Here is a 25072-nt window from a genome sequence, read left to right as displayed (position 1 = left end):
GTCAGTCTTCATGTATCGTTTGGCCCACTGGAGCCGTTTCTGCTTGTGTGCAGTGGATAGAGGTGGTCGACAGGATGGCTTACGCACAGCTGCAAACCTCTGAAGGACCCTGCATCTTGTTGTTCGGGGGACGTTGGAGGCACCAGCAGCTTCAAAAACTTGTCTGCTGCTATCACAAGGCATTTTTGCAGCTGCTCTTTTAACCTGACGCAATTGCCTGTTGGAAAGAGTCCTCTATTTTTTCCTTATCAGCACGCACACGTGTGTGCTGGGAATCAGCTACATACTTCTTGATTGTGCGATGAGCACGATGAAGTGTCTTTGGCAATGTTGATTGTAGTCATGCCTTGACCTAAGTACTCCACAATTTGTTGCTTCTCAGCAGCAGACACATCCTTTTTCTTTCCCATTTTGGCAAAAAATGTAGGCTGCTTAATAATGTGGAACAGCCTTCTTAAGTAGTCTTGCCTTTATTTGGACACACCTGCCAAACTAATTTGCACAGGTATCTGCAATTGCTTTCAGTGATATAAAGAGCCCTGACACACATCACCATCAATGAGTTTAAATGACAAACAAAAAAATTCTAACCTTATCACTCCTAAACTCTTTTTGCATAATAATTTGGAACACAGTTTAGACTATGAGCTACTATTATGTGGCAAACAGAAGTGTTACTTCAATATTTACATAAAGAGGGGAAGTTTCTATTGCCATGAATTTACCATGTATAGGAAGAAGAAACTAATACTGTTTAGAAGATTGCAAGCTATTCACGTCCCCTTTCTTTATCTGGATGTAATTTCACTGTAATTTATTGTACAGCACTGCAAAAAATCTTTATTACTATTACAGTATATGTATGGAAAATTAATATTTTGCAAAATGTAGCATAGAGCTTTAATTTTTCTACTGCTGTGAAGTATTTTGTTTATTTTCTAATTCGTTCAGAATAAATGTGAAAATCTGAGGCCAAGCTGCATATTATAGAGAACAACTCAGCAAAGTGCAATAGGAACAGTCAAAGGCTACCCATGAGAATGATGATGAAACAGGAAGCTGTCAGCTCCCTATTCCTTCATTGAGCCTGTACATCCAAGGACACAGCAAGCATGATAACTTCACTTAATTGTGCCAACTTTGCCTCAGTACTAGTGTTGAGCGATACCGTCTGATACTTAAAAGTATCGTATCGGATGGTATCGGCTGATCTAAAAAAAATATCGGGTATCGCCGATTCCGATACCGGAAGTCCCATTCAAGTCTATGGGACTTCCGGTATCGGAATAAGAAAAACCCTATTTTTGCCTTGTACAGCCTCTCTGGGGTCTGTACGGGCCTTTTGGGGGGCTGTGCAGGCTCCGGTGGTCTGTGCAGGCCTGCCGGTGGTCTGTGCAGGCTCCGGTGGTCTGTGCAGGCCTGCCAGGGGGCTGTGCCGGCCTGCCGGGGGGCTGTGCAGGCTCCGGGTGTCTGTGCCAGCCTGCCGGGGAGCTGTGCCGGCCTGCCGGGGAGCTGTGCAGGCTCCGGTGGTCTGTGCCGGCTCCGGTGGTCTGTGCCGGCCTGCCGGGGGGCTGTGCCGGCCTGCCGGGGGGCTGTGCCGGCCTGCCGGGGGGCTGTGCAGGCTCCGGGGGTCTGTGCCGGCCTGCCGGGGGGGCTGTGCTGGCCTGCCGGTGGTCTGTGCAGGCTCCGGGGGTCTGTGCCGGCCTGCCGGGGAGCTGTGCCGGCCTGCCGGGGAGCTGTGCAGGCTCCGGTGGTCTGTGCCGGCCTGCCGGGGGGCTGTGCCGGCCTGCCGGTGGGCTGTGCAGGCTCCGGGGGTCTGTGCAGGCATCGTCCGATGGGACTACAAGCCTGCTACCATGACAGTGATTGACACATTAGTCAATGATGGGACAGTAGTAGTCCCATCATCCGGCTAATGTGTTGAATGTAAAAAAAAAAAATTTACATGCTACATACATACAACATGCATACTACATATATACTACATGTAACATACATACTACATATATACTACATGCAACATGCATACTACATACGTGCTACATACTACATGCATGCTACATACATGCTACATACATAATACATATATACTACATGCATGCAACATACATACAACATATATACTACATGCATGCAACATGCATACTACATATATACTACATGTAACATACATACTACATGCTACATACATGCTACATACATAATACATATATACTACATGCATGCAACATACATACAACATATATACTGCATGCATGCTACATAAAAAAAAAAAGTCCCTAGTCTCACTTTATGCCATTGCTGCGTGGCATAAAGTGAGACTAGGGACTTTTTTTTTTTTAAAGTGGTGGAGGAATACAGTGCGGAAGGATACCTACCTTCCGTCATTGTATTCCTGGAGCTGGTAGAGAACGGTAGCATCAGCTGATGCTGCTGTTCTCCACACAAGATGGACGTGGGACCCTCGTGGACTTCTGCGGATCGGGGTAAGTATATTGGTGTTTTTTTATTTTGATATTTATTCCTCAAGGGGACAATGGCTTCGGGGATCAAAGTGACAAGTGACGGTGAGTATGTACTCTATGTTATATGTACTGTATGTCTATATGTATGTATTGTATGTAGTATATATGTATGTTGCATGCATGTAGTATATATGCAGTATATATGTAGTATGCATGTTGCATGCATGTGGTATATATGTAGTATGTATGTAGCATGTATGTTGCATGTATGTAGCATGTAGTGTGTATGTATGTAGCATGTATGTAGTATGTATGTTGCATGTATGTAGCATGTAGTGTGTATGTTGCATGTATGTAGCATGTAGTATATATGTATGTATGTTACATGTAGTATATATAGTATATACAGTATGTAGTATGCATGTTGCATGCATGTAGTATATATGTTGTATGTATGTTGCATGCATGTAGTATATATGTATTATGTATGTAGTATGTATGTAGTATGTAGCATGCATGTAGCATGCATGTAGCATGTATGTAGCATGTATGTTACATGTAGTATATATGTAGTATGCATGTTGCATGCATGTAGTATATATGTTGTATGTATGTTGCATGCATGTAGTATATATGTATTATGTATGTAGTATGTAGCATGTATGTAGTATGTAGCATGTATGTAGCATGTAGTATATATGTAGTATGTATGTTACATGTAGTATATATAGTATATATGTAGTATGCATGTTGCATGTATGTAGTATATATGTTGTATGTATGTTGCATGCATGTAGTATATATGTATTATGTATGTAGTATGTATGTAGCATGTATGTAGTATGTGGCATGTATGTAGCATGCATGTAGTATGTAGCATGTATGTATGTTACATGTAGTATGTATGTAGTATGCATGTTGTATGTATGTAGCATGTAAATTTTTTTTTTTTTTTACATTCAACACATTAGCCGGATGATGGGACTACTACTGTCCCATCATTGGCTAATGTGTCAATCACTGTCATGGTAGCAGGCATCGCCTGATGGGACTTGTAGTCCCATCAGACGATGCCTGCACAGACCCCCGGAGCCTGCACAGACCACCGGCAGGCCGGCACAGCCCCCCGGCAGGCCGGCACAGACCACCGGCAGGCCGGCACAGCCCCCCGGCAGGCCGGCACAGCCCACCGGCAGGCCGGCACAGCCCCCCGGAGCCTGCACAGACCACCGGCAGGCCGGCACAGCCCCCCCGGCAGGCCGGCACAGACCCCCGGAGCCTGCACAGACCACCGGCAGGCCGGCACAGACCCCCGGAGCCTGCACAGACCACCGGCAGGCCGGCACAGACCCCCGGACAGTCGGCACAGCCCCCCCGAAGGCCCGAACTGACGGCGCATCATGATGCGCACAGACAGCGCATCATGATGACGTCATTTCGGCAGCCAATCAGAGCCACAAAAGTGACTCATTGCATTTTGGACTTCCGATTCCGGTATCCGATACGAAAAAAGTATCGGTACTCTGTATCGGAATTCCGATACAGCAAATATCGGCCGATACCCGATACTTGCGGTATCGGAAAGCTCAACACTACTCAGTACCTGTTCTGTTGCCGACATTTAATTCATAACACTGGTCAACAGCATTTTTGGTGCCAAAGATATTTCATCGAATTTAGGGTATTTTTGGGGTGCTGATTCTGAATATGTCATCAGTTTTGCCAGATTGGCTCAAGTTTTTGAGATTTTTGGTATCTTATTTATAGCACTTGTTGGTAAATGCGACGCATCATCTCATTAATTTCTTTGGATTAGTACTTGAACTGAGCAGTTCTCAATATAGTTTTGTGTTAATTAGTGTTCTAAAAGTTTGTTCATAGCTTGATTTTTGCACTAACTTTATGTTGTTGTCTGTTTTCCAGTGAAAAGCATGAACTCATCATGAAGAAGTTGTCTTAACGATCCAGACTCATTCTGTTACATTTGTGGTGAATATACACTGCCAAAACATAGAAGAAACATAACACACTTCGTAAAAAAAGTGTATTTTGCCTATTTTGGGGTTATGCTTGGGGACCAAGACAAGTTTTGGGCACCACACATAGTGTGCAAAGCATGCATCGAATTATTACGAAAATGGAGCAAAGGACAAAGAAAAAGCTTCAAATTTGGTGTTCCAATGGTGTGGAGAGAGCCAAAAAATCATCATGATGACTGTTATTTCTGTGCAGTGCAAGTGCAAGGATTCAATAAGCATAAGAAACGAAAATGGGAGTAACATGGAATCTGCAAGAAGGCCTGTCCCTCATTGTGAAGATGTGCCTGTACCTGTGTTTACCATAAATAACAGTCATCATGATGATTTTTTGGCTCTCTCCACACCATTGGAACACCAAATTTGAAGCTTTTTCTTTGTCCTTTGCTCCATTTTCGTAATAATTCGATACATGCTTTGCACACTATGTGTGGTGCCCAAAACTTGTCTTGGTCCCCAAGCATAACCCCAAAATAGGCAAAATACACTTTTTTTACGAAGTGTGTTATGTTTCTTCTATGTTTTGGCAGTGTATATTCACCACAAATGTAACAGAATGAGTCTGGATCGTTAAGACAACTTCTTCATGATGAGTTCATGCTTTTCACTGGAAAACAGACAACAACATAAAGTTAGTGCAAAAATCAAGCTATGAACAAACTTTTAGAACACTAATTAACACAAAACTATATTGAGAACTGCTCAGTTCAAGTACTAATCCAAAGAAATTAATGAGATGATGCGTCGCATTTACCAACAAGTGCTATAAATAAGATACCAAAAATCTCAAAAACTTGAGCCAATCTGGCAAAACTGATGACATATTCAGAATCAGCACCCCAAAAATACCCCAAATTCATTAAAATATTTTGGACACCAGAAAAAAAATTTTTTTTCGTTGACCTGTGTAATCTTTCATTGTCTATCTGATAATATTACTAATGAATATCCAGAATGTTCAGTTTCTTCCATAGATTTAATGTTTTCATTGTTTCTGGCTCCATCTAGTGACCAGAGTCAAAACCGCAGTGTTATGGTGTTTTACTTCCTGAATCTTTTTTTCCCTTCATTCACAATGTATTCTGGGAAGGTTGCAAGGTACCCTGGTAAGCTTTGCAAAGGATTATGGTTAGTCCAGCCCCCATTTTCCCTCAGCCTGCATCCTGGAAGCATCTCATTCCTCTTCTCCCCGTGTGTCAGCATCACTGGTATGTAAACATGCTTCCTGTATCTAATTCCTGTCTCAGATCAACCTGCTCAGTTAGTTCTCAACTGCTTAGCTAGTAGTGCAGACGTTGATTCATAATGTATTATGTATGATATGTATCCCTGATGTACCCTGTATTGACTCAGTGTATATATATGTTTTGTTTGTAGTTTCAACGCGCCAATATACCACCACGTTCAATAAAACACAGATTCAACCTACAGTCTCCTTATTGGACCCCGGTATAGTGGTTTAGCTGCCTGTAGAAGCTACCTGAAGTCTGCTTCATTTAGTGAGGACAGAACAGTACCAATCACAGACCAGTGCATCTGAGGACCAGGGTTAGGTGAGTAACTTTATTTTTATCTTTCAATTGACAGTACACTGTGAGAAACTTCGGGGACATAATACAGTCATATGTTAAAGTTTGGGCACCCCTATTAATGTTAACCTTTTTTCTTTATAACAATTTTGGTTTTTGCAACAGCTATTTCAGTTTCATATATCTAATAACTGATCGACTCGGTTATATTTCTGGATTCAAATGAGGTTTATTGTACTAACAGAAAATGTGCAATCTGCATTTAAACAAAATTTGACCGATGCAAAAGCATGGGCACCCTTATCATTTTCTTGATTTGAACACTCCTAACTACTTTTTACTGACTTCCTGAAGAACTAAATTGGTTTTGTAACCTCATTGAGCTTTGAACTTCATAGCCAGGTGTATCAAATCATGAGAAAAGGTATTTAAGGTGGCCACTTGCAAGTAGTTCTCCTATTTGATTCTCCTATGAAGAGTGGTATCATGGGCTCCTCAAAACAACTCTCAAATGATCTGAAAACAAAGATTATTCAACATAGCTTTTCAGGGGAAGGATACAAAAAGTTGTCTCAGAGATTTAACCTGTGAGGAACATAGTAAGGAAATGGAAGAACACAGGTACAGTTCTTGTTAAGCCTAGAAGTGGCAGGCCAAGGAAAATATCAGAAAGGCAGAGAAGAATGGTGAGAACAGTCAAGGACAATCCACAGACCACCTCCAAAGACCTGCAGCATCATCTTGCTGCAGATGGTGTCACTGTGCATCGGTCAACAACACAGCACACTCTGCACAAGGAGAAGCTGTATGGGAGAGTAATGCGAAATAAGCAGTTTCTGCAAGCACGCCACAAACAGAGTCGCCTGAGGTATGCAAAAGTGACGAAGTTGAAGTTACGCAGGGGATGGATATTTCAGCAAGACAATGATCCAAAACACCGCTCCAAATCTACTCAGGCATTCATGCAGAGGAACAATTACAATGTTCTGGAATGGCCATCCCAGTCCCCAGACCTGAATATCATTGAACATCTGTGGGATGATTTGAAGCGGGCTGTCCATGCTTGGCGACCATCAAACTTAACTGAACTGGAATTGTTTTGTAAACCGGAATGGTCACAAATACCTTCATCCAGGAGCCAGGAACTCATTAATAGCTACAGGAAGCGACTAGAGGCTGTTATTTTTGCAAAAGGAGGATCTACGAAATATTAATGTCACTTTTATGTTGAGGTGCCCAAATTTTGTTTAAATGCAGAATGCACATTTTCTGTTAGTACAATAAACCTCATTTGAATCCAGCAAGTCCATCAGTTATTAGATATATGAAACTGAAATAGCTGTTGCAAAAACCAAAATTGTTATAAAGAAAAAAGGTTAACATTAATAGGGGTACCCAAACTTTAACATATGACTGTACTATGCAAGAAAGCTGTGTGGGGCTATTATACTGTGTGGTGGCTGTCTGGGGTTTCATAATGTGTAAGGTGGCTGTGTGGGAATGTTGTACTGTGTGGGGTGGTCTGTGGTGACATATTGTGTGAAGGAACATCATATTGTTAGAGGTCTTTGTGGGAACATTATACTGTGCAGTGGGACTTTGAGGAAATACACTGTGTAGGGAGGCTATGTGGGAATGTCATACTGTAAGGAGCAGTATGGTGGCTCAGTGGCTAGCACTGCAGCCTTCCATCACTGGAGTCCTGGGTTCAAATGCCACCAAGGACAACATCTGCAAGGAGTTTGCAAGTTCTCCCCGTGTTTGCGTGGGTTTCCTCCGGTTTCCTCACACACTCTAAAGACTTACTGGTAGGGAATTTAGATTGTGTGCTCCATTGGGGACAGTGATGATAATGTCTGTAAAGCGGTGAGAAATAAGATCGAGCTATATAAGCAATAAATACAATGTAAGGGGGATGTATGGGCATCATAATGTGTTGGAAGCTGTTAATCAAAGTACAGGGGCTGAATAACAGGAGCAGTATGATTTATAATCTTTATAATACACCTTTGATTTGCTGCTACAGGTAAGAATACATATCACAATAAGTCCTACCATAACATGTATTAGCAGTAGCAGTAAGTCAACAGATTTAATTCTGCTCAATATTGAATGAAAACAATGTTCATATGAAAGTACTCCACCAATCGCTTTACATCTGAAAATGTGACTTGTTAATATATTCATTTGAAAATACATAAATCTTTCACAAGTCAATCATTTGTGACTTGCTTCATTAAAAGTACTTGAATGAATGCTCATTTATCTGCTAATTGACTATGTTACGGTTTGGCATAAATTTTACATGCATATCTTGCAAATCTTTTGTTTTTGACTTATCTATCTCCCTTGCATCTATTAAATTGTTGTCTCATTGTGAAATTTGAAAGACTTGCTTTTTCCTGATAAAATCACAAATAATGTAAAAAGCACTAATGTTCAGTTCTTTATCTTTGCATTACTAAAAGACCATTAAAACTGAGGTAAAGGATATTGCTATACAAAATGATAAGCAATGCATTGTTTTTTGTGTAAGCAGCTGTAGGGTGACCTGACGGACGGACAGATGTGTCAGAACAGAGAAAGGAAGGTTTACACAGTTTAGACAGGTGTCAGTTACTACAGTGGGGAAACAGCTGAGAAAGTGTAGTGGACGTGCAGTACCTTGGGTTGACCATTAGAGGGCAGGGAGGAGTGTGAGCAAAGGACTTGACATCAGCTTAGGGCTTAGGAAACCGTTGGTCATGGGGGGCGGAGTTACAGGGAACCGGGAATGATATAAATTGGACAGGAGGGTTCCAGAAAGTTCCAGTCCCCAGAGGGAGCTCCAGTGACAGGAGGACTACAACAGTTTGTTCACTGTGAGGAAAACCGAACCAGGGGGACTGAGGAGAGAGAAAGTCAGGGGGGTGGTCCTGACACCAGAGTACCGCAGTATAGACGAGGTACTGAGGTAAAGCATACCGTATTGAGAGAGAGACGACTGATCAGTAAAAGTGCTGTTGGTTTACGGGCCTAAGGGGGCCACAGTGACGGATCTGACAGGAGTGTCGAAGAGTGAAGAGGGGACGGTGCGTAAATGTACGTCCCCGATGTAAAGTACGGTGTGCGGGAAGCGGCCCTGGAAACAGGGGGCCGATAAGTGAAGTGAAGCAAAGTGAATTGAAGTGCGGTTACTTCGGAGGCCGTCAGGTGGACGGCAAGAGAATAAACTTGGACCTATCGTACCCGAAACTTGCCTCATCCTGTGTCTGTATGTCACTGCGCGGTATATCGAGGGACCACCCCCCAGCTCGGCCCACCCACCCTACACAGCCATAGCATTTAGGAAGGTATTGGTGGCAGTCTTAGGACATTACTAAACAGATCTGTCTCCATGATAATTACTTTAGTTTTTGTTTACATTGAATGATTTTTGAAGCCACATCAACTGAACGACGCCTTAAAAAATTATTCCTAGGGAATTAGACAGGTATTTCCATTCATTTTCTCAAAGCTAAGGGTGAGGATTTTCCTTCTGATGATGAGTGAAGTGCACTGCACAATTTTTACCATGTGAAAACACGGGTATTACATACCTGGTAATGTGTTTTTCCAGGGAACATGACGGCACCACGAGAGGGGATCCGCCCTACGAGGACAGGAAACCTTCAAGATAAAAGGGGGCGGCTCCTCTCTCCGCATCAGTTGTTTTACAGAGCACAAGAGGAACTCCGCCAGTTAGTGCACACATAAATAATACCTATTTTACACTGCTAAATTTCCCACACCAAGGGAGTGTATAATACTAACAAAAAACACCCAGCTAATGACGTGATCAAATAGGGCGGGAATATAACGGTGCCGTCATGTCCCCTGGAAAAACACATTACCAGGTATGTAATACCCGTGTTTTCCCATGGTACATGACGGCACCACGAGAGAGTTACAGAGATTTGTATTCTCTTTAGGGGGGGGATCACTGCCTGTAACACTCTTCTCCCAAATGTGAGATCAGAGGTAGCAGATAGGTCTAATCTGTAATGTCTGAAAAAGGTAGATGGAGAGGACCAAGTGGCCGCCTTACATATTTGGTCGATGGAGGCGTCCGCTCTCTCCGCCCAGGATGTTGCCATGGCTCTCGTGGAGTGGGCTTTTAGGCCCTCTGGAACAGCCCTGCCTGCACTACTATATGCTAGTATGATGGCCTCTCTCACCCATCTAGCTATAGTTTGCTTAGAGGCTTTAAGGCCTTTCCTTGCCCCCTGGTATGAGATAAACAAGGCCCTCTGTTTCCTCCATGGTTTTGTCACCTCTAAATACTGTAGGATACATCTCCTAACGTCTAGACAATGTAACCTCTCTTCCTTTTTGTTACCAGGGTTAGGACAGAAGGATGGCAAGATTATTTCCTGAGCTCTGTGAAATTTCGACACTACCTTAGGGAGGTATGCTGGGTCTAATCTTAGCACGACTCTATCATCCATAACCTGAGTGTATGGTGGGTCTGGTGGAGATCTTGGGCTGTCTTTTTTGTCCGCTCTTCTACTAGCCCCATGGTAGATCTAACTGCTTTAATGAGTTCATCCGTAGCTTCTACTGGAAACGTATCTTCCCCGTCCGAGCTACTTCCTGAATACTGCGACTTATTTGAGTCGTCTTCTGACCCTGTAGAGTCCTGTTGAGAGACCCCTGAGGGGCTTAATCTCCTAGCTTTTCTTTCCGTATCTACCGTTTGTAATGCTCTTACTGACTTGGAAACTTCTGTCTGAATTATGGCCCTCAAACTATCCGAAAATGAGGGTGTCTCCTCCGCTATGGTCTTGTTAATGCACTCCTGGCATAATTTTTTGTTCCAGGCTGTTTCTACGGGACTTTAACATAAAGCACATTCTTTATTTTTTGACTTTCCTCTATATTTCTTAGGGACCTCCTATACTCCACCCCGTCCATATATATAAGGGGAGGAGGAGAGGAAAAAGAGAGGCAAAAAAGAGAAAGAGAACAGACATTAGATTACTGGACTTTCTCGAGGTTCACTCACCACTCGGACGCTTCATAGAACGGGTACCGGATCTGGAGGTTGGCTGGTCCTCTCACTGTCTCCCAACGAGACTACGGACCCCTCTTTTTTGCGGTGACGATCCGCCCGTGTGCTGCCCGAGTGGCTCATACTACTGCTGCGGCGTGCTTTTGCTTTTTCGTCTGAGCACGACCGCCTCTCCTTCGCTTCCTGGCGCGGTTGTATATGCTCTGGCGAAGGGCTCTCCATTATGCTGCATATGGCTGCAAGCAGTCACCCCACTCAGAATTGGTGATGTGACGCCCGCTCGCCTTTCCTGGCGATTTAAATAGTACCTTCTTTTTTTTTTTTTCCTTCCTGGACCAGCTGGTCTCGCACCTGTGTGCGGACGCGAGCGCGTGCCCCCGTGCGCGCCGGTGCCCCCCGCGGGACCCCGCACTCTTCCTGTCACTCCCAGGCCCCGCGGTGCTGTGCGCCCCCTCCACTTCCGGGTCACACGCAACCGCTTCCGGTTCGGCGGCCATCATGCGCGCTCCTAGTGCGCGCCACCCCCGGTGCGGCCAGACGACCTGCTGTGCGGGCCGGGTGAGCGCTTGGGCCCCCTATTTCGGGGCCCCCAGACACCCCTTACCCCCGATGGACCTGGACCACGGATCAGCCATACCTGCCGCACTCCGCTGATGTCATCCATGGTGGGCCTGGACTCCCATGCTGCAGAGCACCTTCTGACTGCAGGTACGCTGCGGGGTCCGGTGTCTGGCCTTCGACAGGGAGGGTCACTGTCCGTGGCCTCCGAGGAGCTCTTCTGCCTGGGCACCGATGTGTCTCCTGGGCTGCATGGCCACTATATGTCGACAGGGAGGGAGCACGGAAAGTGGCCTCCGTGGACTTCTATGGAGCAAGTTTTGGTCATCTTGGAGGGTACACGAACTATGGTTTCCGAGGCATCATTACTTCACCCGGGCAACTGCCTCACGGGCTGTGGCCATGCACTCACTCAGGGGGACATAGGAATATATGGCCCCCGAGGCGACTACCGGTACCTGGTGATGGGTGTAGCAGATCAGTGCCTGCCACTAATCACCCGACCCAGGCCCAGGCATCCTCTTCGGAATCTTCAAAGAGGCTTTCATCTTGAGGGTTCCCCGTCGAGGACAGGAAACCAACTGATGCGGAGCCGCCCCCTTTTATCTTGAAGGTTTCCTGTCCTCGTAGGGCGGATCCCCTCTCGTGGTGCCGTCATGTACCATGGGAAAACAGGGTTTACAATACATGACAATCAGTTAACAATATATTACAAGGTGCAAAAGTATAACTAAACATGACTAAGCAAGTGATAGTGAGGGTAGAGTGTGCTGTTATGTCAGAGTGATGGCAACATGGTTATTGCAAGTTGTAGGCTTTCTAGAAGAAGTGTTTAAAAGGTTTGAATGGTGGGAGAGAGTCTGATTGGTTAAGGTATGGAAATTTGTAGCACAAGGGATGCATGACAGAAATCTTGGAGTTGATTGCGTGAGGAACAGGCAATTGAAATTTGCCACTTGTGAGAGCAGTGCTGGTGTCTGCTCTTCTTGCAAGGCCAGATAATTTTACAATGCACACTGACAGTGCACTCTCTTCCCAACTCATTAGTACTGTTCAAAGCCAGCAAAAGATTGCACAATCACTGTGCATAATGCACAGTGGTAGAATATACTGAGAATCTAAATTGAAGGAGAACTTTTCCAATTGCAAATTGATTGAAGAGAGCTGGGGTGACAGTACTGGAAAGGTAGTGACAGTCTCTATTGACATACTGAGCGTATGCCGGAATTGACAAACAACGCATGAACAGTAGAACAGCGACTAGCCTAGCCCCAAAAATGGATGTCATTGATGTGCTTCATTTCAGGGAGGGTCAGAAGCTGCAGCAGTGACTGCAGTTTCTTTCCCCTGCTGACACTTCATTTGACTATCCCAGCATACACTGGGATACGAAAACGAAGTGTCAGATGAGGAAGTGGTAAAAAAATAATAAAACAGCTTGAGTACAGAGGGAATGGTAAAAATTGTTTAACCAAAGTGTATTAGAAAAGTGATTAGATTATTACATTAAATAGGCAAATGTTACACCTATCTGAGGTCTCTGGCTCAAAAGGCAGACTCGGACAAACTTGGCACAAGCCTCTCAGTCTGGCAAACTCCAGAGAAATCCCAATACCCTTTAACTCCTGTACAAGGATCTGGTTTTACAACAGAACCCAATGGAATGCTACCATAGAAGGACGGCCATTAAGAGACAGGAATGGTGACCAAGCAGGGTCAGAGCCGAGAGGTCACATCAAGGACCAGGATCAGTAAGAATAGTTAGAAACAAGTCAAAATCAAAATAGGAATATACTAAACAAAAAAGGAGCACAAGACATACACCTTGCTAGGGAAACACAAAGCTATATCTAGCAGCTTCCAGGAGCAAGGTGGAAGCTTTAGAAGGGTGGGATGCTCTCCAACTGGCTGGTGGAAGGAGCTAATAACTTCAGCTGGACAGCACACACATCCTTACTGCCAGACGAGATGGCACTACAGATCCCAAACACTCTAAGGGTGTGTGCAGACGCTGCGGAATCCGCTGCGGATTAATCCGCACGGATTTTGCAAAAACCGCAGATAAACCGCAGGTCAAAAGACCTGCGGATTATCTGCGGTTTTGCCTGCGGTTTGGTCCTGCGGATTCACCATCTCCACGATGGTGGAGATAGGAACCCGCTGCGGATTCTGCAGAAAGAATTGACATGTCAATTCTTTCTGCGGTTTCAAAACCGCAGCAAATCCGCGCGGATTTTTCCGCAACGTCAGCACAGCGGTTTTTTTTTACCATTCATTTGAATGGTACTGTACACCGCAGCTAAAACTGCTGCGGGTCCGCAGCGGCCAAAACCGCTGCGGAAATGCAGCGGAATCCGCAGCGTGTGCACGTAGCCTAACCTTAGTGGCTGTACAGGGCCTGCAGTCCAGAGCTTCTAGTTATGACATTTCTATCACCAGTGCAGCCTATAGAGTGATTACAGCCGCACATGGCAACTGCAGCATTTAGGATTAAAATAGCTTTTACTTTCGGACCACCCTTTTAATTTTCCAATTTCTTTAATACCACAACTTTTCTTTCTTGGAGTTGCAATTTCAAATAAAACAAAATTTCCCAACCGTCTTGATTTGTTGAGTGTTAAGTATGAGCACCATGTGCATAAATAGAGACACATGCCTTGGAGGTTAATATTGGTTGTCTGTGAATGACCTGATACGGTGCATGCAATTGGACATGTAACTTATCAAGATCCACTGTTGGCATCTCCTTTTGCAATTGCTAACCAATTAGGTACTAGATGTGCTCAATGTAGAGACAAATCTGAAGATGCTGTAGGCCATAGTAGCACATGTAGGGTGGTCACAGTAGCATGAGCAACATGCAGCCTGGCATAGTTGTGTTAAAAAAAGCTCTTGAGACACATTGGAGAAATTGATGCTGAGCTGTTATGCTTATATGGAAAGAAGACTAGAAGAGTGCACAAATTATCAAGATCTGCTGCTGGAAGCTCCCTTTGCAATTGCTAACCAATGAAATTCCAGATGTGCTTGATGAAAAACAAATCTGTAGTGCCTGCAGGTCATGGTATTATGTTTAGATGATACAGGTTGCACAAAGTATCACAGTTTGGTATTGTTGTGTAGAAAAATAACTCCTGGGGTTCCACGACCAAACTAATTCAAAGCTGAGCTGTTACTGTATCTGGAATAAAGAATATAATGTCCGGTTACTGTACATTATGCCACCCCATATCATTATAGCTGGAGATAGACTGGTGTGAAGTTTCCTTGTGAAGATCTCTTCATGATGTTGTCCAGACCAATCTCCTGCTAAGATTACATCCAAGACAAAAGCAATACTCATCTCTGAAGAAGACAGATCTCCATTCTACTCTCCATTGCTCCATTACAGCCTTTTGTCTCAACCTGAAGACTATGTGAGTGATACCATGAAGAGGCACTCAAAAGGGAGTGGAGGGATAGTCAAACTTGTCCTACTTCCAGGATTATGGCGTGTTGGTTGGAATAAAGTATTGAAGCTGTACCCCTCTATTCTTCATTGCGGGTACACGACCAGGTCGCTGTTGCATTGGTTTGGTGGTTGAACCAGTGGTAATAACATTTCTCCGGCGTTCCAGGAGCCGTTTTTCATCACAACACTGCTAGGCTATATTTGATTTGTGCTTCGAGTGGTGTTCATATACAATGCTAAATAAATTGAGCTGTTTCAGAAATTTTCTTTTCATTTTTCCATCATCTGCTTAACATTAATGTGTGTATCACTGCTGTGATTTCCATAATTCCATGTCTTTTCCTAGTTAGTGTTGCAGTTTCAATGTTGAGGAATCTATTGTGGTAAAAAATACTTATTTACTACTAGATTTTATTATTGGAAATTGCCAATTTTCTATCTTTGATTCTAAAATTACATAAAAATCATATGTATGGTATTATTAAATGAATATGTGACAATCGTTCTCGTGGAGCTAAGGCTAGTCACAAAGGGATCATGCGTAACTGTGATTCTTGGTTTTCACCCTGCTGTGCAGGGATGCAACCAAAAGGAAAGAAACATGATAACTTTCTGCTTCATTTGTTACGATAACATCAATTAGGGTTAAAAATGCTTCCAGACTGGTAGGATTAAATGCTTCCCAGGTACTGTGCTGGCCTTTCACCGTAGTCTAGCTATGGAAAAACACTACTAGGAAAGAGTCATCCAAGCTAATGTAAGATGAAATTCTTCATTCCAAAAAACCCATATGCGCTGTGTCATTTCTACAAAGGACAAGATACAAGACTCTGCAAGATCCCTGAAGATATTTAGAGAGCTGTCTACTTTTTCTTGATCCTTATACAAAATAATGTCTCTGGAGATACTATCATACACTATACCTCGCTAATTCTTGTAGGCCTATCAAATTTACGTAATGGGTCTCTTATTAGGAAGATTTCAGTGAACGGTTGACAATGATGTACAGTAGTGCTTCGCGGGGATGACGTCTGAGGAAAATGATTCTGCTGCACCACCACACAAAACCAATTAGAGAACTATTTTCTACGACAGGTCAGGAATTTACATTGTTTCTCATGGAAAGATGTGCTTTTTAATTTCTTTATTAAGATGACATCCATGTCCCTTGAAACTTCTCACAATGACAATCATTTGCTCATCCCATTGGAAAGTACAATCAGCAAAATCGTATCATCGGTATGGGGTGATGCCAGGACCTCGATGCATCGTTCTGCATTTTCCAAATGAGCAACTTTGAAGATTGATAATTAAAACAATATCTGTTGATCAAAATTGTTGACAGGACCAGCATCAAAATCGTGAAACCGCTCAAAATATATCTACATAAACTGTAATCTACGACATTTGTATGGCATGAATATATTGTATGGTTTTAATGGTCATCATTATTTAATCTTAAATATAACTCTTTAGCTGATTTGCTCCACCAAAAACTAAAGCCACAATGATAGATGCTCCAGATTTTATATAGTAAACGTATCTGTGAGGTTTTAAAAATGTATTAAAAAAACAAACAAATAAGAAAAAAACTGAAAATTCAAAGTGTATTTTCTTGTAAAAAATTGATTAAAGCAACATAAAATACTATATATTTTATCAGTGATTTCATCTGTTCTTATAGTTTATACAATGGTAAATTCTAATATTAAATACCGTAATTGCTTTTTATTTTTGATCCTAAATACATAATTAAGTATGGCATTTATCAGAATACAAATCAATACATTTCATTTTATTAATTTTAAAAATATTTACCAAGTAAAAAAAAAAATCACAATATAATATCTTCAAATAATAACATTCAAGGTGTATATACTTTTTCCCCTGTCTTTCAGCATTAGAAATATTTATTTCAAGCCGCTCTGATATATATAGTATAGTCACGGTAAGATATATCGATGTCTGCGTAAATTTAAATTTACATCTGAAGTCATTCAAATGATATTTCTTACCTGCGAGGTGGACTGTAAATATGTCTCCATGTTTCTCTTGCTGTGAGATCAGCATTTTTAAAGGATCTCTACTGAACTCGAAAGCCAAACCGATAAAAGGGATCCATCCATTTTCCAAAGGGGGTTCTCCTACTTTCCTAAAAGATGGAATATATGGTTTTATTGAAGCTTATTATTATCATCATTATATTAAAATTTTAAAATCATTTTAGATTATCCTAAAGAAATACAAAACCATCCAAATGCTTATGTTAGATATTTAATTGATAAATTAGCACCTATTGTAGATTTGTTATTTCAGGTTACTACATGCATAAATCGTTGCCTAATCCAACCTTTATACAGTGCTGTTTTTTCTTTTTTTTTTTAAAATCACAAGGATTTTGGAGAACCGAGACAAACGACATTCAAGCTTCTTTTTTTTAAAGATAATTCTCTTTCCTGCCTGATCACAGCCTGTGCTGACAGTCAGGCATTTAGCATGTCAAAGGAAACTGCTTGTCATGATAAGGCAATTATAATGGATTTAGATAATTAGGCGTCAAAGACGTGTATCTCCTTAATAAGGCACGTTCCATCGATCTCATGCAGCACGGTACATAGGTCCATTTTATTACACGGAATATTCTGATCTATTGTACAGATTCCATGTTTCTGTATGTAGGTCTTCTGTCATAATCTAATCGGAAGCTGAAAATTCCATTTCTTTTCTTATTACAGCTGTTTAGCTGGTACAATCCGATTTAAAGTCAGCAACACTGAGCATGTCTATTTTAGACAGGATTAATACAAATATTCGAACAGAATACATCCCATCTGTGAAGGTGACTTACACTACACGCAGAACGAGCCATTTTGATTAATCACAAGATATTTACTAGCCAGGATGTAATCAAAGATCAGGGGATCACCAGCTTACCACTATCATGCGATGCACAAAAATTTGACGGCATTTCGTTAACTCTCTGTTCTCCATTCAGAATCATAACTTTCAAAACCCAAGAAAGCTCCTTCCTAATCCGAAGCACACATTGAACCCCTGATTATGTTCAACATCTATTTGAAAGAATTCTCCAAAAGAATTTTCCAAAATAACTCAATATGAAATATTATTCTTTTTTTTATTTTATACAAACAATACTGAAACAAAAAGCGAGAAAAAAAATGTAATGCAAAATCTAAAAAAAAAAGAAGAAAAACAGCAAAACGCTGCAAGTCACAGCTCATCAAAGTTATTTCTCCTCCACTTTCCATTTGGCTACCAAGCTTCAGAGATGGGCTCATTACTGGTTGCTGGTTTGGACAAAAAGTAAATTTGTGACAGATATTTAGATAGGCTTTTTTGTCATATTCTAATTTAATGCATCTCATTTCACCCTCTATGCTCTGTCATTCGGTCAAAACCTGTATACTTCACAGTGTTTCCGCGGGGTAAGGAGGACGCAGCTCAGAAATCCAGGGGAAAATTAACTTAATGCTCAAGAGTCCGTGGACTCAAATCATAGAGACGGAAGGGTCATCGTTTGCATCAGATATGGTTAACTCAAAACTGATAAGCTCAACGCCGTAAAACACCATGTCACAGCATCAATCTATGCCGCCGAAAACGAAAGTACCATTTCATGTATTTTCCATAAAAAGAGATATTCTCATAAATCAGTAAGGCTATATTACAAAAGATTTATCAACAAATGTCTGGGCTTACAATTCTTCCAACCGAGGCTCACGTTGCACTCTGTGTGAGATGACACATCAACCGCATAAATGAGCCATCAACACAACTAAAAGGAGCTAATTACAAATTAGGTCACAGCAAAGAAAACTAGATGGAGCTGCTCCAAACAATGACTGGTATCCCTTATACAATGCATGGAAATCTATATGTAGTGCAAAACAATGCTGGCGGAATTTGAAGTTAGTTTTGTGAAGCTCATTTTGTAGATTATTTCCATCTTATTGTATGATGTTCTGCAGCAGAGATTGTCTCCAGTGAATCTCACAATCTAATTTCCTGATATCAAAAAGCACACTATAGCCAATTTCATTAGAAGCCAATTAACTTGTCAATGTTTTCTCAAGTGTATAAGGAAGCTACGGGATGGGGAGGAAAGTCTTGAAATCCTAGGATGGATCGAAAATATGGAGATATAACATCTGTATACAATCATTCCTACAACGAGAAGCAAAAATGATGGGCATTGTTTTATAATGTTATACATCCTTATTAAACTATAGAAATGTAAAAAACAAAAAAAAAACAAAACATAAAGCATCTACAATGAATGCTTATGCCTCATCACATTTGTTCAAAGAGCCTGACCATGGGCTGTACTTAGAGGGGTTTTCCGGGTTCTGCTTACTGGTTTAAGTGGTCATCAAGTGACCTCTCACATGCAATCTGCATACTTGCAGTCATTGCCGAGTAGGTTTTCTTCCTGCTTCTTACAATGGAACATTACAGGAGCAAGTTTTTAATATAAAGTCAGGTTTTTTTTGTACTTTTAACCCTTTCCTGCACCATGCATAAATATATAACACTGATTGATGTGTTAGCCTGCAGAGCTAACTTTTACAACTGTGGCAATCTCTAGGCAGCAAAGACTGACAACCTCTCCCACAAAACTCCGATCATGGCCATTTAATGCCTTTGATCACTATAGAATGCAGCAACATTAATGGGGGTGTGGTTACTCCATCTAAATGGAATTTGCTACCAAGGTTTTTTTACCTAATATGAGAGTAGCATAATATAGAGACAACGACCCTGATTCCAATGATGTGTCAGTTACTGGGCTGCTTGCTGTAGTTTTGATAAAATCACTATTTTATCATAAGGAGATTACCACTAAAGGCCTAGTAAACCTGGTGTCATGTAGTCATACATATTCATGAGCTCTGTATAATCACACCTTCAATATTGATTGTTTTTGTTCTGCCTATGCAGAGGGTACACACAAAGCCTGCTGTAATTAAAACATCAGACATCAGCCTTTATGCTAAGCGTCTCATATTTTTTCTAATACTCCAAAGCCGTATTGCTATTCAAATTTCACATATTCCACATTGACATGCTTTAGCGCGATAGAGTGCAACCTTTTTTGTATATTGTATATGTAGGTAGCTGCTCCTGGTATGCACCTATTCACAATAGTCTGGATGTGCCAGTCAGTTTTTTGTATGTTAGTTTACTGACCGAGCACTCTGCCCTCCACCAGGTGGTGATTTTAATTACAGCAGGTCCCTACTTACCCATAAATGTAGGCATTGCTGACAGAGGTGTCTACGTTCACCCAGGAATTCAGACATCAGCCTCAGAGAGGTATTCACACAGGTCAGGGACCCATCAGCCTGAGACTACCTTGATGGTGGTTGATGGGCAGATGATAATTGGCCAAAAATTAATGCGAAGTGTATCATATTTTTTCCTAATACTCCAAAGCCGTATTTGCTATTCAAATTTCACATTGACATGCTTTAGCATGATAGAGTGCAACCTTTTTTGGTATATTGTATATGGAGGTAGCTTCTCCTGGTATGCACCTATTCACACTAGTCTGGATGTGCCAGTCAGTTTTTTGTCTTTTGCATGGTCCTGATGAGGCGGCAGATGATCTCCTCAGGAATCTCCTCCCAGACCTGTATTAAAGCATCAGTCAACTCCTGGACAGTCTGTGGTGCAATGTGGCATTGGTGGATGGAACAAGACATGATGTCCCAGATGTGCTCGATTGGATTCAGGTCTGGAGAATGGGCAGGCCAATCCATAGCATCAAAGCCTCCATAATGCAGGAGCTGCTGACACTTTTCATCCACATAAGGCCTAGCATTGTCATGTATCAGAAGGAAACCAAGGCCCACTGCACCTGCATATGGTCTCACAATGGGTCTGAGGATCTCATCCTGGTAGCTAATGGCAGTCAGGGAACCTATGGCTAGCACATGGAGGGCTCTGCAGCCCTCCAAAGAAATTCCTTCCCCCACCATTACTGACCGTTCGTGCTGAACGATGTTGCAGGCAGCATAATATTCTCCACAGTGTCTTCAGACTCTGTCACATCTGTCATATGTGCTCAGTGTGAACCTGCTCTAATCCGTGAAGAGCACAGGGCACCAATGTCGAATCTGCCAATCTTGCTGTTCTCTGGCATATGTCAATCACCCTGCATTGTGTTGAGCCGTAAGTACAACACCCATGTGTGGACATCAGGCCCTCATACCACTTGCATGGAGTTTGTTTCTGACAGTTAGAGCAGACACATAGATGTTAGTGTGCTGCTGGCGGTCATTTTGCAGGGTTCTGGCACGGCACCTCCTGTTCCTCCCTGCAAAAAGAAGCTAGCAGTCTTGCTGCTGGGTTGTTGCCCTCCTCTGGCCACCTCCCTCTCTCCTGGTGTACTGGCCTGTCTCCTGGTATCTGTTCCATGCTCTGGGCACTGTGCTGACAGATAACCTTCTTGTCACAGCTCGAATTGATATGCCATCCTCGATGAGCAGCACTACCTGAGCAATTTCTGTGTGTTGTAGACACAGTCTCATGCTAGTGTACAGTACCTCTAGTGGTGAGATCAATAACAAAATGCAGAAGTGACCAAAACAACAGTCAAAAAGGATGAGAACAGAGAAATGGTGTGTGGTCACCCCCTGCAGAACCACTCCTCTATATGGGTTATCATGTAATTTCCTATCATTTCTACCTGTTGTCTGCTCTATTTGCTCAACAGTAGGATAAATTGATTCACAGTCAGTGTTGCTTCATTACTGGACAGGTTGATATTGAGACGTAGGCCAGGGGGGTTGTCCTGACTGGCAAACCTTGTCAAAAACACATTGCGTCTTCTGTGGTGCATTTGGTGGTCAACTTACTTGTACATCAGGGTCCACCAAGTTTTGCTGGGGCTAATTTCCATTAAGCAACACGTAACAACAGGCAGACTCCAAATCCAGTTTTAACAAAACAAATTTACTCAGCGCATCCAGTTCAGTCACAGAAACAGCACAAGGTCCTTCACAAAATATCATCACTCCATTCCCTGTAATGTCGCTAATTTCTCCAGGCATTTCGCAGGGTCGTACTGTCGCCTTCAGTACCTCAGCTTCCTGACTGGTCAGCCTAAACCTCTTCAGGAGTTCCCTGTCCGCTTCGCCTTGGATTTTTAGGGTTGTTCCCACGAAGTTAGCCACTACCACATTGATACTGCCTTATAGTCCTCCACCACCTTGTGACTGTCAGCCCAAAGGCCCTGGATGGCTGGGTTCCCCTTCCCAGCCTAAACATTACGGGACACAAATGTCCTGTCCTATATCTAATATATAAAGCTCAATGTGGGTGTGTGTATATACTGTATGTGTTTGTGTATGTCCTGGATTGGCATCCGCACCGTCGCAGCTACAACCATAAAATTTGGCACAGTCACACGTCTGGACCCCGAGAGCGTCATAGGCTATGTTGTGACTCGTGAGGTGAAATTTTAACCCCGCGCGTTCCAATTCACCAAACCATTTTGCCCCTATCTACATAATGGGGAAAAAGTGTATATGTATTGGCATCTGCACCGTCGCAGCTACAACCACAAAATTTGGCACAGTCACATGTCTGGACCCCGAGAGCGTCATAGGCTATGTTGTGAGGTGAAACTTTAACCCAGCACGTTCCAATTCACCAAACCATTTTGTCCCTATCTACATAATGGGGAAAAAGTGAAAGGAAAAATGTTGGAGGCAAATTGATAGCTGCCAGATGTGAACAAGGGGGACTTAAAGAATGAGAGCAATGGCGCCAAGCAGTATATACCGTACAGTTGCTAAGGTGGGGCCCTGACATGGGATACTCACAACGTACAGGGATATGAACACACACACAAAATGCGCCACACACTACCACGTGCTTCAACACATATACCACCCTCAGCACACATTTCACCACACATACACCAACCTCGCCACACAAAAGTCGAAACACAAAAGTCGCCACTCAAAATTCACCACGCTGTCCCAGAGCTGTTTAAAAGATGAAAAATGAGCTGTGATTTCTTTGTAGACAGTTGTGGTAACTGAGGCCTATTATTCTTATCATTTCTATGGTGTTATCGCCTATTAGATACACGGCTCAGCAGTCAGTATCACACAGGATAGGATTAGATACACAGCTGAGCAGTCAGTAACACACGATAGGATTAGGTACACGGCTCAGCAGTCAGTATCACACAGGATAGGGTTAGATACACGGCTCAGCAGATGGTATCACACACGATAGGATTAGATACACAGCTCAGCAGAAAGTATCACACAGGAGAGGATACTTGGGTAATCGTTTAGTTAAGTTGTGTTGCAAATCTGTAGTGTTGAATATATGATGTGAAATGTTTTTATGTGGAATATGATCATTATAATTTGTTACGGCGGGCTCTTCAGCTAGTGTATATATATATATATATATATATATATATATATATATATATATATATATATATATATATATATACACACACACTCTGCTCAGAAAAATAAAGGGAACACTTAAACAACAGAATATAACTCCAAGTAAATCAAACTTCTGTGAAATCAAATTGTCCACTTAGGAAGCAGCACTGATTGACAATCAATTTCACATGCTGTTGTGCAAATGGAATAGACAACAGATGGAAATTATTGGCAATTATCAAGACACCTTCAATAAAGGAGTGGTTCTGCAGGTGGGGACCACAGACCACATCTCAGTACCAATGCTTTCTGGCTGATGTTTTGGTCACTTATGAACGTTGGTTGTGCTTTCACACTCGTGGTAGCATGAGATGGACTCTACAACCCACACAAGTGGCTCAGGTAGTGCAGCTCATCAAGGATGGCACATCAATGCGAGCTGTGGCAAGAAGGTTTTCTGTGTCTGTCAGCGCAGTGTTCAGAGGCTGGAGGCGCTACCAGGAGACAGGCCAGTACACCATGAGACATGGAGGGGGTCGTAGGAAGGCAACAGCCCAGCAACAGGACTGCTGCCTCAGCCTTTGTGCAAGGAGGAACAGGAGAAGCACTGCCAGAACCCTGCAAAATGACCTCCAGCAGGCCACAAATGTGCATGTGTCTGCACAAACAGTTAGAAACCGACTACATGAGGATGGTCTGAGTGTACGACGTCCACAGATGGGGGTTGTGCTCACAGTCCAACACCGTGCGGCCCTCCAAAGAAATGCCACCCCACGCCATTACTGACCCACTGCCAATCCGGTCATGCTGAAGGATGTTGCAGGCAGCAGATCCCTCTCCAAGGCGTCTCCAGACTCTGCCACGTCTGTTACATGAGCTCAGTATGAACCTGCTTTCATCTGTGAAGAGCACAGAGCGCCAGTGGTGAATTTGCCAATCCTGGTGTTCTGTGGCAAATGCCAAGCGTCCTGGTCTTTGGTCTTGATAAAATACCATGAATCTACACCAGCAGATGACATGGCTCCCAAAACCATCATTGATTGTGGGTACTTCACACTAGACCATGGAAATCAAGGTCCCAGAATCTGGAGGAATCCAAGCTGCTTGATGTTTCCACAATCAGTGTTGGTTTGGGCAGCTATGTAATTTGCTGATATAGGTACACTGTGTTTTATCAAGACCAAATTCAGCGCAGCCGTCTTCCAGGAAATTTTAGAGCACTTCATGCTTCCCTCTGTCAACCAGCTTTATGGAAAAGGAAATTTAATTCTCCAGCAGGACTTGGCACCTGTCCACACTGCCAAAAGTACCAATACCTGGCTTAAAAACAACAGTATCACTGTGTTTGATTGGCCAGCAATCTCGCCTGACCTTAACCCCATAGAGAATCTATGGGGTGTTGTAAAGAGGAAGATGAGAGACACCAGACCCAACAATGCAGATGAGCTGAAGGCTGCTATCAAAGCAACCTGGGCTTCCATAACACCTCAGCAGTGCCACAGGCTGATCGCCTCCATGCCACACCACATTAATGCAGTAATTGATGCCAAAGGAGCCCCGACCAAGTAT

At 42.8% G+C, this 25072-nt stretch overlaps 1 protein-coding gene across 2 annotated transcripts in view; it reads right to left on the bottom strand.

The window, feature by feature from the left end:
* CYP7B1 (cytochrome P450 family 7 subfamily B member 1) overlaps positions 1-25072 on the bottom strand; it is a 364976-nt gene that overhangs the window by 160850 nt on the left and 179054 nt on the right. For both annotated transcript variants that reach the window (XM_073583924.1, XM_073583923.1), the window contains exon 2: positions 17084-17220. In XM_073583924.1, coding sequence (XP_073440025.1) covers positions 17084-17220 — 137 coding nt within the window. The remainder of the gene's footprint in view (positions 1-17083; positions 17221-25072) is intronic.

Source organism: Dendrobates tinctorius, unplaced genomic scaffold (assembly GCF_039654945.1).
Source record: "Dendrobates tinctorius isolate UK_male_01 unplaced genomic scaffold, ASM3965494v1 ptg000082l, whole genome shotgun sequence".
Taxonomy (NCBI): Eukaryota; Metazoa; Chordata; class Amphibia; order Anura; family Dendrobatidae; genus Dendrobates; species Dendrobates tinctorius.
The sequence above is the reverse complement of the archived record's forward strand: the minus strand, read 5'-3'. Positions and strand labels throughout refer to the sequence as shown.